The following is a 14763-nucleotide window of genomic DNA, read 5'->3' as shown; positions in this document are numbered from 1 at the left end:
CCATATAGGTGAGAATTTTTTTTAATTGGAAGCATTTCTAACTGTATAATGCTACTTAAGACTCTTCATAGTCCAGATGGAGGAGCTTTTGGAAAGGATCAAGCTAAATAGTGGAATTCTTCTCAAAGACTATAAACAAACTGATTGAAGTGAGGAAACATTTTTTTAAAGGGACCATGAGGAAAAGGAAGTGGAATTCAGTGTTTATTGAGCACCTACTATGTGCTAGACCCTGGGCTCAGTACTTGTGTCTGTGGGCCCAGTCTGTGGACACAGCACCACCCTTACATTAACCCTACTCTTGGCACTTAGCAGGTATGTATTTATGAAGAGCCCTTGCACCAAAGGGTCAAAATACCTTAAAAGTCAGCTGATGTTCGTGTGCCTCCAACCTAGATCTCTGGGTTCATTCCCTGTACCTGTCGCTCAGCTCCTCTGGGCCTGGGCACTGATGTGGGTTCATTCAGTATGGGGTTCTGAGACTGGCTGCCAGGTCATCAAGTAGGGGTTTCAAAGTTCTGAGGTCCAAACCTGTTGACTCAGCAGCTCCTAATGGTATCTACCTGGTTCCTCTAATGCTGGATTCCATACCTCTATCTCTATCCCTTGACCTGTCGCTGGGACCTACCCCCTATTTTCCTAGAGACTAATCATACCTTGCCAGCATTCACTCTTTAGCCTCCAAGCCTGATCTGTCCTTCTGGAGCTTGGTGCCCTACCACTCAGAATAGTAGAGTCTTTTATCTCCAGAATATGTTTTCTGTCTCTGAACTTTAAGAGCCTAGTCAGAACTAGAGATGAGCTGCCTGCTCTCTTCAGCTGGACCCATGACCTGTTCCTTTTCAGCCTGTATGAGCTTCAAAATCTCTCTCTTTTCTCTGCTGATCCCTGTCACTCTGACCTTTCTTGACTCTGACCCTCAATTTCCCACGACCCTTGCTAACCTACAACAGTCCCTCCCGTTTCTTTGCAGTCCCAAGTCATACGTGCTCCTTGAAGGCACTGACTGAGGTATAGAAAGGGTGAGTTTAGGATAACCAAATAATGCTTTACCAGCGCCATTCAATTTGTGCTACTGTATATCCTTGGTGTGCTATCCCCTTGGTGCATTCACTAGCCTAGAGTCTGGGCTTCAGGTCTGCAGACTGAAAACCTGTTAAAGGACAGCAGAACACTTACCCATTTGGAGATATATTCTGTGAAGGAAATCTGCACGGAAAAGTTAAATGATATCAGAATGATGTATGGTGAATGCAGACTCTGCCCTGACCAAGGGGTGGTAGGTAGATGATTTTAATTGATTTTAATCAGCCTGTGACAACTTGATGGCACTGTCAAGCAGACAAATAAGATTCATTCACATCGAGGGGACCTTCTCCACTAGACAGGTTTCTGTGTTACCTATTCCTCTTCGACTGATACACAGTTGATTACTGAACATCGTGAAGGTTAGGGGGGCTGACCCCCAAGTAGTCAGAAATCCACATGTAACTTTATAATCAGCTCTCCGTATCTCCGGTTCTAAATCTGCAGATTCAACCAACCACGCATCACGTAGTACTGTAATATGTATATATTGGAGAAAATGTTAAGTAGACCCGTGCAGTTCAAACCCATGTTGTTCAAGGGTCAACTGTATTCTTCCTCTGGGTGCATTCTTGCTATCAACTAGATATAACCTAGTGAGGTTATAGAACTCATAAGTTATGCGATGGCAGGGATATGTCTGTTTTGTTCACTGCTATATGTTCAGCTCCTACAACAGTGAGTGAACATTCAAATCCTGTTTCTTCTGGTAGATATCGCCAGGGCTTTTTAAAGGTGACTTCTTGCACTTGCACTTTTATCCACTGCATATTAATCTTAGAAGATTAATACTCATTTAAGGGCCCCTCCCTGTTTTGTTATGAATCTTTGACAGACATCCAACTTTTGGACAAAGAATCCATAATGGAATAAAAAAGGAAATAAGGATTGTATAGCAAAATAGTTCTCAAATCATTCTTAGAAGCTAAGTCTTAAAACGGAAGCACTGGGATGAAATTCTGTCTACACAGGCACCTCGCGTTCTGTCTCTTTGCTCTCACCTGTTTGGGAGCTGGCAACTAGAATACTGAAATGATTAACAAAACAGATAATAAAAAGTAGATTTTAATCAGGTGAAGTATCAAAAGAACAGTGACGCATTATGTGGTTAAAAGGGCAACCCTCCAGAGAAAACACTGAGGTGGGCAGAGTTTTTAGCATGATTCTTATGTTAAAGGACTTTTTTTTTTTAAAGCTCCTATGGAACAAGAACCGCTAAAAAAATCATTTTAAAATTTTGAAAGGGAGCAGGGGAGATAAGAGGGGGCCAATGTACCAGGTATTAAAACATAGGCCCTGAGTAGTTAAAACAATGTGGTACAGGTACAGGAGTGAATAGATCCATGAAATAGAGAACCCAGGATTTTAGATGAGATACACATAGCATCTCAAACTAGTGAGGAAAAAAGATGAGCTGTTCGATAAATGGTACTGGATTAACTGGGTAATCGTCTGGGAAAAAATTAGGTTGGATCCTTAACCTGCACTTTATGCCAGGATCCACTCCAAGGAGTCAAAATTTAAATCTAAAAAAAATAAAATCATAAAAGTTCTAGAAGAAAATATAGGTGAATTATTGCTGTGGAGTGAAGAGGGCCTTCTTAATTATCAAAAAGTCTGGAAGCCACTAAAACAATAAATTAGACTGCATAAAGACAAAGAAATCATGGCTAAACCACCATGAGCAAAGTCAAAAGACAGACTGAAAAAAAAAAAGTACAGCTTATTACAGTCAAAGTATGAACATCTCTAATAAATAAAGCACTCCTAGAAATTGATAAGATCAACAGTGCAGTAAGATGGGTAAAAGTTATGAACACAAAAGGAAATATGGCTCTTGAACATATTAAAGGTAGTCAGCCTTATTCATGATAGGAAAAATACAAGCTAAAATACACTGATACATAATTTTGCACCTTATCAGGAGAGCAAGAATCCAGCTTTTTAATAACACCCGTATTGGTGGAGGAGCAGATACTGCCTTCAACTGAAGGTGGGCGTGTGAATTGACAGCCATCCCCTGTGGAGAGCAATAGTCTAATATCTTTCAAAATTATGAATGCACATGGTCTTTGACCCAAAAATTCCATTTGGGGGAATTTAGACTTACAAGTACGTATTTACATATTTGTAAAATGGCATAAATACAATGTCTGGAAACAATCCAAATGCCCATTAATAAGAGACTGGCTAATTAAATGATTGCATAGTCATATAATGGGATACCAAGCAGTTCCAAAAAAAAAAAAAGTGATTAAGCTATCTATTGATGTGGGAAGTCTGCCAAGAAAAACTAAGTGGGGGGAATAAAAAGCAAACTATGTATATGATGCCACCCTTTGGGTAAAAATGAGAGAAAAAATAAGACTTTTTGTATTTGTTGGTATATGCCTTAAAGATGTATGGATGGAAACATAAGAAACCAAGCACAGAGGTTACTGATGGTGAGGGCAGGGGAAGGATGCCCAGTACAGAAAGTTGGGCCCAAGAAAGACGACGTACCACTGTAGAGCTTTGTATATTTTTTGGTTTTTGAACCATGTGAATGTTATTACCTTTCCAAAAAATAAAATAAGTATATTTAAAAAGCTTTATGACTCAATACCAATCAAAAGATGCCAGAAGTCCCCAGTGTTTAGTTGCATGGTAATAAACTAACAATTTATAACTAATTAACACAAAATACACTATAAACTAACACAAATACACCACCTTCTGAGCTGAGACTCTATAGAGTCAGGCTTTCTATTTTCAAATTCTAGTCCCACAACCTAGAATGTCTGACTATGGATAAGTTACTTAGCCTCTCTTATCCTCAGTTTTCGTATTTAAAAACAGAGAAGTAATTGTACTTACCTGCTAGGGTTGCTGAGAAGATAAATAATCCATGCAAAGCCCTTCAACAGTGGCTGCCAATGAGTGCAATTATGATTTTAAAAAGAACCACAGACTAGTTTCTCCCTTCGCCACAAATTATAACCAAGTTTTCATCTCATAAAAGGAAACATTTAAAAGGGTTAGGTTAAAAAAAAAAAGAACAAGATAGGAAGATGGCAGAAACATTTACTTTAATTCACATTTTCTATAATCTGGTGGGTACAACAGCAAATTATTTGGAATTCTATTCAAAATCAAAGCTGCACCTGTAGATGTTACTTAAAATAGAGTACATGTAAATTTGGTGCGTGTCTATGTTGTTTTGTTTTACCAAATAATTTCCATGGTACCATGCACCCAGTCTGTATTTTGGTGAATAGCTATGGTTTCTGCAGGTACTTCAGTTTGCAAACTGCTGAGAGGTTTACTGTGAACTGTTCCCAAATTTCCAGATGAAGGCAATGCTGACGGAGATCAAAATAGCTGTCCTTTTTAATATACAGTGGCACCTAGATAAAGTTGGAAAACATGGCACAGTGTTTCATATACGTACAGAGATTGTAAGTACTGAGTAATTCACAACATTAAAATGTCAAAATAAAACGTTGGATTTATCAGATTTCAAAACTGTAAAAACCATTACTAATATTCTGTCTGATCTTCCTCATAATCTAAGAATCAACACAAGAGAAACATTTAAATTTACCAGTTTTAATATACAGTATTTCTAACTTACACAGATGCCACTTAAGAAAAAAAATAAACTCATGCCATTGAAGGAAGGAATATTTTCCTTTTCTTCATTGTCATTACTTTATCAGCTGGTAAAATCATTTCTGTCAAGTTATATTATCAAGTGTTAGACTTTTAAATTAGCTGATGAGATAAAGACAAAATGCCAAGAGGTATTATTGCCAGGCAAGCATTTTCACAATGCAGTCGGTACTCTAGTATCATGTGACAACAAAAAGGTATGTGAGTTGGAAAAAAGTTTATATCACAAGGACCATAAGACATCACCAGGCTCACAAAACAAAGATTCCTATCACTTACACATTAATTTAAAAAGCACACACATACACAAAAATGTAGGCTGCCTGCCACAATCTAATTTATGGTAAAATAAAGTTAATCAAATAGATTTCAGCTTAAGAATACTTCATTTGTTTATTTTCTTGGTAGTGAAAGATCTGTTAAAACCTTTAAAAGAACTTTTTTACCCTAACTAGATCTTTTAATTCCTAGAACTCACTCTAATACACAATTTTAACTAAGCTTGAAACAAATCACAGTAAAGGAAAGAAGCAAGAAATGGAAATGACCAAAGATCTTCTCCAGGAAATAGAGCTTAAATAATAGGCTTTATCTTTAACTGAGGGAACGGTGAAGTAACACTACCAAAGAGATTTTTAAACTTACAGTAATAATAGACAAAGTGCAAAACATTCACATTTTCTTAGACTCTGAAAAACATTAAGAAAAATTCTTATTAATTTACCAGCAAGATTACTTAGATATTCACTTTTTAGACAAATTTACCTGAAGGTCCCCCTCTCCCACCAGACAATAACTTGCATCCCTAAAAATGAAAAGAAAAAGTAGAGGAGGCTCCAACCAAGTCAGCCTGTTTTATTCAACTTAAAAAAAAATACCACCACTATCAACAACAACATGAAAACTCCAGGTCTATAAAGGTTAGAAATGGGGTAAGAAAATAATTAAATAGTGAGATCTTACTCCCTCAAACCATAGCCCTCCAAGGGACAGCTAAGTATTTTTAAAAGAGGGATAAGCCAACTAAATACAAGTTAAAATATGCCACTAAAAATCATCAATGAACACATTCAGACTTTGGCAGGATAAGATATGGGTTTAAGAGCACTTATTTACTTCATGAAAGACTGATACCCGCATTACTTCTACACAGATGCAACCTTTCAAATTAATCACATTATATATACTAACACCTTTTAAAATAATATTTTAAATATTAAGGATATTTAAATCCCAGGTTTAAAAAATGACAGTTTAGGACTTATGAAGTCATCTGTTGGTACAAGTCACATGAAGTACCATTTATATATAAAGAACTAAAAAAGAAAAGGTGGGGAAAGGGGAAGCTTAGAGAAGGTATGAATTAATTTATCTATTTAAATACCCTACCAAAGAAAATCAGATTGAAAGAGGATTGCATAGACTGTATTCTGAAATAAAATCCTTTAAAAATGCTTACTTTAAAATAGTAAGTTTTGTGTATATAATGTTTTCATTTGGTGTTATAAATCCATATAATTCCATTCAAATTTTATCAAGATGGAAACTGTTAAATAAGTATTTATGCGATTTTTTTTGGTTTATTTTCTTAAACAAAAATTTCTAAAATTGGAGTAGGGGCAAAGAAACACACAATCAATAGCAACTGATTTACAGGTTCTGAGTAAAGAATCCTCTTGAGCCAGCCCACTGCAGGCACATGAAATCTGGCTGGGTAGCATGGGGATATTACTTATTCACCTTTGCCGAAGCAGGCCCTTTAGACCAAAGCAAAACACAACAACAACCACCTAAAATCTTCAATAAAAACCAATGAAATTGAAGTCTTGGGGATTCTTAAGTAACTACTATAACTATACATTGAAAGGGTCATTGATCACGCTGACACTTCCATATTACAGAAGGTGACACACAGAGCTAGGCAAGGCTAAAAATACATTTAAAAATCACTGACAAATTTTTGTCACTGATACCTGCCCTAAGCAACATTTGCTCCCTAGCTCTCCTTTTCCATAATAGACTAGTTAACAGTATTATTCAGATGGAGACGTAGTCATTTAAGTTTGACAGCTGGAAATAACAGAATAAGTACAAAGCCAATTCTAAACAAATGGAACAGCAGAATATTCAACAGATGGAAACACATGGAATTAAATACAGAATCAGTGTAGTTTACATGTTTTAAAAGTATATACTTCCTTTACAAATGTGTCTCATTGATAATCTATTAAGAAGCATAAATATTCAAGTGAACATTTGAATTTTCTCTTTAAGAGTTCAGAATTCTTGAAGTCTGAAGATTAGTCTCCTTCTGCTGAAATGTCCAAGACTAAAAAGGCTTCACACAGTCACTTTATGTCTCTAATTAGACATATAAAAGCCTCTATTACCTACTGTTTTGTAATAAGACTTTGAAATTCTGTAACTCTTTTATACTTGTAGAAAGCCTACAAGAGAAAAAAAAAGCATATTAGCACAGCTAATATGATGTGTACACATTTCAAATTACTGATGCTGTTATATGGGCTACAATTTGAAAGCAAAATCGAAAATGAAATGATGTAAACAACACTGAGCAGTGAAGCTTCCATTTTTAAACGTGCATATTCTATAATTATTAAAGACTGACAGAACACAGAGCTGTAGTTCGTTAGTCTTGGTTTAGAAGGGGCAGAGGAAGCCAGTTACTTCATAGTATCAACAGATTCTAGATTAATGATGGGAACAGTGGTATGATAATTCATTACAATAAAGAATCTCAAATCATTTACATTTGGCCTTATAAATTCATTTTGCACACTACTCTCCAAATCCGCTTCTTTCTTGTTGTTCCCCAAACATTGATTTGTTTTAACCCAAACACTAATTTGTTTTAACACAAAGGTACAGGTTCTATTTATTCTGTCTACTGATGAATCCCTGTGCCCTCCATCCACCCATATTTATAGTGTTCAATAAATTATTATTGAGTGAATAAATGAATGAAATGCTTCTGAGCCCAGACCCAGAAGTAAAACTCTAGAATGGAAATCATAAAAAAAAAAATTCTATAAGCTCAATTATTCTTAGGTACAATTCAGGGTTGATACAATAAAAATCTAATGTTTTTCTTTCTATAGCTTAAGATAATGTAGAATGCAGTACTGAGCTCATTTCTTTAAGAACTTAATAAATAACAGCTTTTCTTATAATGAGAGCTTAAAGTATGGTAGGCAATATTCTAAGCTCATCACAGATATAATCTCATTAATTGTTTAAAAAAAATTCCACAAGGTAGATAAAATTAACCCTGATTTTACATTTTAGGAAAAATGAGGCTCAAATAAATCAAGTAATTTTCCCAGGTTGCTCAGCTAGTAGAGTAGGTGGGTTCTAACCAACCATCAGATCCCAAGACCATATGTCCTCTCAAAAAAAATCTATGTCCTTTATGGTCTCAAAAACATTTTCTTTATATTCTTACAAGCTGTAGGATTAACAGAAAATTAATTCTTACTCTAATCCTCAGAATATTAGAGGACTGAAACAGTGTTTACTTATTACGAAAAAACATGATTATTAAACAAAATAAATGTGTAAAATCATATGCTGTACCTCAAAGTACCTGTTTTTAAAAAAACTATCAAAATACATATGAAGATACGGTAGAAACCAAGGTCCATAACTAAAGAAAAGAGAGCTTAGTAAAGAGCAGCAGCTGAAAAAAACAATGAAAAAAGTATGCTCAAAGTCTGATTTAGATACAGAATGAAGAGTGTCAGAAAACTCAAAGGTTATCATACAAATTAACTGTAGGTTACCTTTTACGCGGGGAGTACAAACTCGCCAGCACTATATGGGACCAGAGTCTCTGTGAAGATGCATTCCAGACCTCACAATTTATTACACAAGAGAGATTTTCCACATTCCCTATTATTATTCTAAGACAGACACAGGAAGGCACAGAGCGTACCTGCATTTACCTACTGCTTTACCGGTACTTTTAGAGGGATACTAAAATATATTTTAATAGCCAACAGGTATATTAATTTGTTCCCTGGAAAATAAGCCATTTGATATAAATGTTGAAACTATCAAAAAATGGCTGTTAGTGTAGGAAAGACATTTGCAAAGTATTCAAGATAAAGAAACCACATTTCCCAGCCTTCCTTGGCCAGAACCAAAGACAATGCTCCCTGTATGTCTCTGCCCACTAGCATCACATGACAAAGCAATGCTGTCCTGGCTACCCTAATTGAGGCAGAATTGTATTATATAGGTTGTCAGACCAAGAAAACTACCAATTCACTTAACAGGAACGAATGCACAAACCCTCCCAAAGTGTAACAATAATTTTTTGTGTTAGTGCAGCCAGAATCATTTACTATTTAAATGAACTGATAATAAGGTGGAAGATACAATGAACATATCTCATTAACAATTATTAAGAACTGTAATATTTTTAAGGAAAAAGTAAGAAATGTATAGAATACATATGAAGGAAACAGTTAAACTTGACTAAGAAATAAAAGAATGACTAAAATTGTGGTATATCCATATAACAGAATATTGGCCTATATTAAAAATAGTGCTTATGTATTTAAAAGTTGCTAAAAGAGTAAATCTCAAAAGTTCTCATCACAAGAAGAAAAACTCTGTAACTACGTGTGGTGATGGATGCTACCTAGACTTACTGTGGTGATCATTTTGCAACATATACAAATATTGAGTCATTATGTTGGACACCTGAAACTAATACAATGCTGTATGTCAATTATACCTCAATAAAAAAGAAAAAAATAACTTATGAAAAAAATTTTAATAATATTGGGAAATGATTAAATGTAATGCCAAGGGGCCTCCCTGGTGGCGCAAGTGGTTGAGAGTCCGCCTGCCGATGCAGGGGATACGGGTTCGTGCCCCGGTCTGGGAGGATCCCATATGCCGCGGAGCGGCTGGGCCCGTGAGCCATGGCCGCTGGGCCTGCGCGTCCGGAGCCTGTGCTCCGCAACGGGGGAGGCCACAACAGTGAGAGGCCCGCATACCGCAAAAAAAAAGAAAAAAAAAAAAAAAAAAAAAAAAAAAAAAATGTAATGCCAAGTAAAACAGGATAAGAAAGCATACAAAATGTATGGTTATGTACACACACACACACGTACATAAATTTTTTACATATAAGTAGTGGGAAAATACACATTAAAAATATGCCAAGGGGGCTTCCCTGGTGGCGCAGTAGTTGGGAGTCCGCCTGCCAGTGCAGGGGACACGGGTTCGTGCCCCGATCTGGGGGCATCCCACGTGCCGTGGAGCGGCTGGGCCCGTGAGCCGTGGCCGCTGGGCCTGCACATCCACAGGCTCCGCGGCGGGAGAGGCCACAGCAGTGAGAGGCCCCCGTACCGCATAAAAAAAAAAAAAAAAAAAAAATACGCCAAGGGCTTCCCTGGTGGCGCAGTGGTTGAGAATCTGCCTGCTAATGCAGGGGACATGGGTTCGAGCCCTGGTGTGGGAGGATCCCACATGCCTCGGAGCGGCTAGGCCCGTGAGCCACAGCTACTGAGCCTGCGCCTCTGGAGCCTGTGCTCCACAACAACAGAGGCCGCAGTAGTGAGAAGCCCACGCACTGTGATGAAGAGTGGCCCCCACTTGCCACAACTAGAGAAAGCCCTTGCACAGAAACGAAGACCCAACACAGCCATAAATAAATAAATTAATTAATAAAAAAAAAAAAAGCCAAATGTTGAAATCGTCCTAGGTGGTAGGGTTATGAGTGATTTTTAAATTTATTTTCTAAATTACACTTTCACTTGTTTTTCCAGATTTTCTATAATGACCATGAATTACTTTAATAATTAGGGGGAAAGAAAGATGAATATTTTAAAAGAGATTTAAAAAGCAGATGGCTGTTATTTGTTTTCCGTGGGGAGGAAAAGGGAGATTAAATTAGGCTGTACCTTGTTTGTGTAACCATCCCACCCTGAGTGTCATTACCCTTAAGAAAAGAAAGGTTTCTCACATCTAGTCTAGCCATAAAAACAATAAGACAATTTTTTAAGTACTGAAGATATTAGGGCACTAAACATCCAATGGTGTTTGTAAATCACCACCCCCATGCCCACCATTGCCATGGACTTCAGGTAGCGTCTTGTGATTTAAAAGTGTCACACAGGACCTCGTTTTATCTTCATGTTAACTCTGTGAGAAAGGTTTTTACTCCTCTTCATTATACAGAGAAAGGAAACAAAATGGGAGAAAGGAGTGATATACCTGAGCTCATGCTGCCAGTAAATGGCAGGGCCAGGATTCCAGAATGCTAGGACCTGATTCTGAGTCCAGTACTCTCTAGGGAGCAATAAAAGGTACTAGCAGGCTCTAGTTAGAGAACTTAGCTGGAAGGGTTGCATTTGCGAATAATTCCTTGTGAGATGCAGAGAAATTTTGAGGAAGTTAACATCTGCTTCTTTCTCAATTTTATTTAGATTTAAATACATTTTAAGAAGCAGATTCCCAGATATAGAGAACTAGTGGTTACCACTGGGGAGAGGCAACATAGGGGTAGGGGGTTAAGAGGTACAAACTACTATGTATAAAATAAGCTACAAGGATACATTGTACAACACGGGGGATATAGCCAACATTTTATAATAACTATAAAAGGAGTATAACCTTTAAAAACTGTGAACCACTATACTGTACACCTGTAACATAATACTGTACATCAACTATTCTTCAATTAAAAGTGTTTAAATTGATTAAAATCTTTTTTCATTTAAATTTCAAATAATTTAATTCAGCTTCTCCTATTTTATCTTACTACAAGCCTCATTAGTGGGTGGACTGAATTTTTCATGAAACACCAATTACCAGTGGACACGCTATGTCTATCTTGTGTTTGAAATCTCAACCTACGTGGTCATCTTTAAATACAGGGGAACAGGGCCTCCCTGGTGGCGCAGTGGTTGAGAGTCCGCCTGCCGATGCAGGGGATACGGGTTCGTGCCCCGGTCTGGGAGGATCCCATATGCCGCGGAGCGGCTGGGCCCGTGAGCCATGGCCGCTGGGCCTGCGCGTCCGGAGCCTGTGCTCCGCAACGGGAGAGGCCACAGCAGTGAGAGGCCCGCATACCGCAAAAAAATAAATAAATAAATAAATAAATAAATAAATACAGGGGAACAACAGGTGAAATCTTTGCTATTAAGATGGGGAAGGGGCAATTAATTTATTTTAATTTAACTGCCTCTTTTTTTTTTTTTTTTTTTTTTTTGCAGTACGCAGGCCTCTCACCACTGTGGCCTCTCCCGTTGCAGAGCACAGGCTCCGGACGCGCAGGCCCAGCGGCCATGGCCCATGGGCCCAGCCGCTCCGCGGCATGTGGGATCTTCCCGGACCAGGGCACAAACCCGTGTCCCCTGCATCGGCAGGCGGACCCCCAACCACCGCGCCACCAGGGAAGCCCTAACTGCCTCTTTTTAACTGAAAAATGCATGTTAAGAAAACATAATAATCTCTGTATTACTTTGTTCTTTCTTTCTTTATTTTTTTTTAAATTCTTCCTTGATTTGACTTTGCCTTTTTTCCCAGGGCAGTATAGTATTGTTTTCTCTGATTTTCTATGATTCTTTTCCTTCTCTTCTGTATTCTTCACTTAGTTGGTACTGCATGTACCTCTGTAGGCAAATTCAAATTATTTTTGAAACCATCTGTGGTATAAACAAAAAGCAAACTGTATGTACATACACAGAAAACAATGGAGGAAGAATGAGTGAAAGAAAAATGCCTCCTCAGATTAAGACACAGAGCAGCTGAAAGGTTTAATGTCTTTTTCTTTCCTCACCTTCTGAGCCAAACTCTCCTTACTCCTGCTATTGTACTTGAACGAGTTAAAACCAGCTAAAGAGAATTTTATTAGAAGAATATTTCCCCACAAAATTGAGAAGGCAAACTGGGAAATGCTGGCAATTTGAAACTATTACTTTTTCCTGTAACCTGTAGAGAAACTGGCTTGTGAGTGCAGGTACGATACTATATGACAATAATGCTCCCTCTTTGTCAACAAAACAAAGCAAAACAGACTACTTTAGCAAAGAGGATGATCTTTGCAGTTTGTTGAAACCAGCAGGGGAATCAAAAGTCTTCACTATGAAAACAGTTCTTACCTTCCAAAAGCATTTAAAAGAGCAACTATTTCCTGTCGAGTGAGTTGGAAGCCTTTAGATGGGCTGTTCTCTGGAAGCTTTTGGATTTCTTTTTCTGAGAATAATATCTTCAGGGCAGTTCCTAAACCCTGAGTCTAAAGAAAATAGTGATAAACTTTCAATTAAATTCATACAATAATAACTGCTTTAAAGGTTTAAAGGAATACTCAGTCACTGTGATGAGACGTCAGGAAATTCATATGAACTGCACTTTTCACCAAAATGTTCAACTATGTAAAATATAGTTTCTACTTCCTCACAGATTATGCATATGATAAATTTATCTAAGCTGTTAAGGAAATCTGAATAGTTTAACACTTTTTGGATACATATCCTACTATTCCAAATGACTAAAATGCCTTTTTTTAACGTAGAAAATATCACATTAGGATTACTGTGTTCAATATGTAACTCTGAAAGCATTCTTTATAGCCCCTAACAATTCAAAACTTAGAAATTAGTATAAGTTTATAGGTATAGTGATACCTACACTTAATAATTTCTCAATTATTAGTAACAGAGAAAAAGAAAAATCTGATTTCAGTGTAGCCTCCATTAAAAAAATTCTGTCTCTTGACTTTCTATGACTTAATATCATCTTCGTAAAAAGATAAGAGAAAACAATCACACAATCCTTTTTACACTGAAGTATTTAGGTAAATGGGCCTGCTGGGCAGAACTTTCCTATTTTGTGACTAGGGGGCCTCCTTCTTTTGATCATTGATACAAATTCAGTGACCAAAATTTGATAATTAATTTTCTTATATAATTATATTTTACCTTTTATATAGGTATATAAAATACCAATACACTCTATTTATAACCACCAACTCCAAAAATGAATCTGAGATTGTACCAACAGAAACAGATACAATAAAACTAAAATCATTAACCTACAATAACAGGAAAAACATCCTAATACATACACATATAACAGAGTCTAATATTAATTGTTTTTATGAATAAAAACACTTTGGATTTCTAATTCAATGAACAATGAGGACATTTTAGTAAAAACTTTCAACTTCTCAGTGGAGAAATTTAAGGTTAGTAATAGTTTCAAAACAGAAGACAACACACAAACCTGTAATTTCCCCCATAACCTGCATTTGTCACATCCAACACAGTCCATTATACGGGAGATATTCTTGAAATGTAACCGGAATTCCTCCTAACAAGCAGAACACATGTTCATTCTAATCAGACATTTAAAATTAAACTGCATTTGCCTGAATTATAATAAAAGTTTCGAAGCTTATTAATGAATGAGTTGTGTTTTTCAACAATGAAGTATTTGAATTTGTATAGCACAACATGGCACATAGAACAGCTAACATTAATGGCAGTTTATAAAATTCATTCTACATATTAATTCAACGAACTTTTGATTGAGGGGCCACTCCATGCAAAGCACCAACATGTACCCTTACAAGGGACACCAAAGTAAATAATACACGGTTTTTACTTTGAAGGATCTTAACTGCTGCTTCCATTTGATATCTGTGTACAACCAGTGGTAAATACATCTATATTATGTTTCATTTATTTCTGAGGCATTGTTTTGTGTGAGTCTAAATCAGAAAGCTAGTCCTAGAACAATAATCAGTGTCCATCTCTCTCTCCTTAGGACCACACCATGTTTATAACATGTACTCCCCAACAGCACCGATGATCACAGGGCTATACAAGGGGTCTGTGATCTTACAGTCCCCCACATTAGCTAATGCAGCTTCTCCAGGGATGCTTGCTTACTGGATCCTTGACTTTTGCTGAATTAGTTTCCCACACAGTTAGATGCCTGTGAGCATCTGTGCATGGGTTTCTGTGACTCTAAGGTCAGTCTCACCTTCTCTGA

At 37.0% G+C, this 14763-nt stretch overlaps 1 protein-coding gene across 5 annotated transcripts in view; it reads right to left on the bottom strand.

Moving 5' to 3' along the window:
* Positions 1 to 3936: 3936 nt before the first annotated feature.
* The window catches only part of ERO1B (endoplasmic reticulum oxidoreductase 1 beta), a 64915-nt gene continuing 54088 nt past the window's right edge, over positions 3937 to 14763 (bottom strand). For 2 of the 5 annotated variants that reach the window (XM_082645554.1, XM_082645558.1), the window contains 4 exons: positions 13993 to 14079; positions 12870 to 13003; positions 7132 to 7184; positions 3937 to 5426 (listed from right to left, as the gene is read on the bottom strand). In XM_082645554.1, the coding sequence (XP_082501680.1) occupies positions 5410 to 5426; positions 7132 to 7184; positions 12870 to 13003; positions 13993 to 14079 (291 nt within the window). In that variant the 3' untranslated portion in view covers positions 3937 to 5409. Of the gene's footprint in view, positions 5427 to 7127; positions 7185 to 12869; positions 13004 to 13992; positions 14080 to 14763 lie in introns of all 5 variants that reach the window. The other 3 variants (XM_082645557.1, XM_082645555.1, XM_082645556.1) reach the window with 3 other exon arrangements.

This window comes from Mesoplodon mirus, assembly GCF_964341445.2.
Source record: "Mesoplodon mirus genome assembly, chromosome: 2".
NCBI classification, from domain to species: Eukaryota; Metazoa; Chordata; class Mammalia; order Artiodactyla; family Ziphiidae; genus Mesoplodon; species Mesoplodon mirus.
This window is presented reverse-complemented; position numbering and strand designations above follow the sequence as displayed.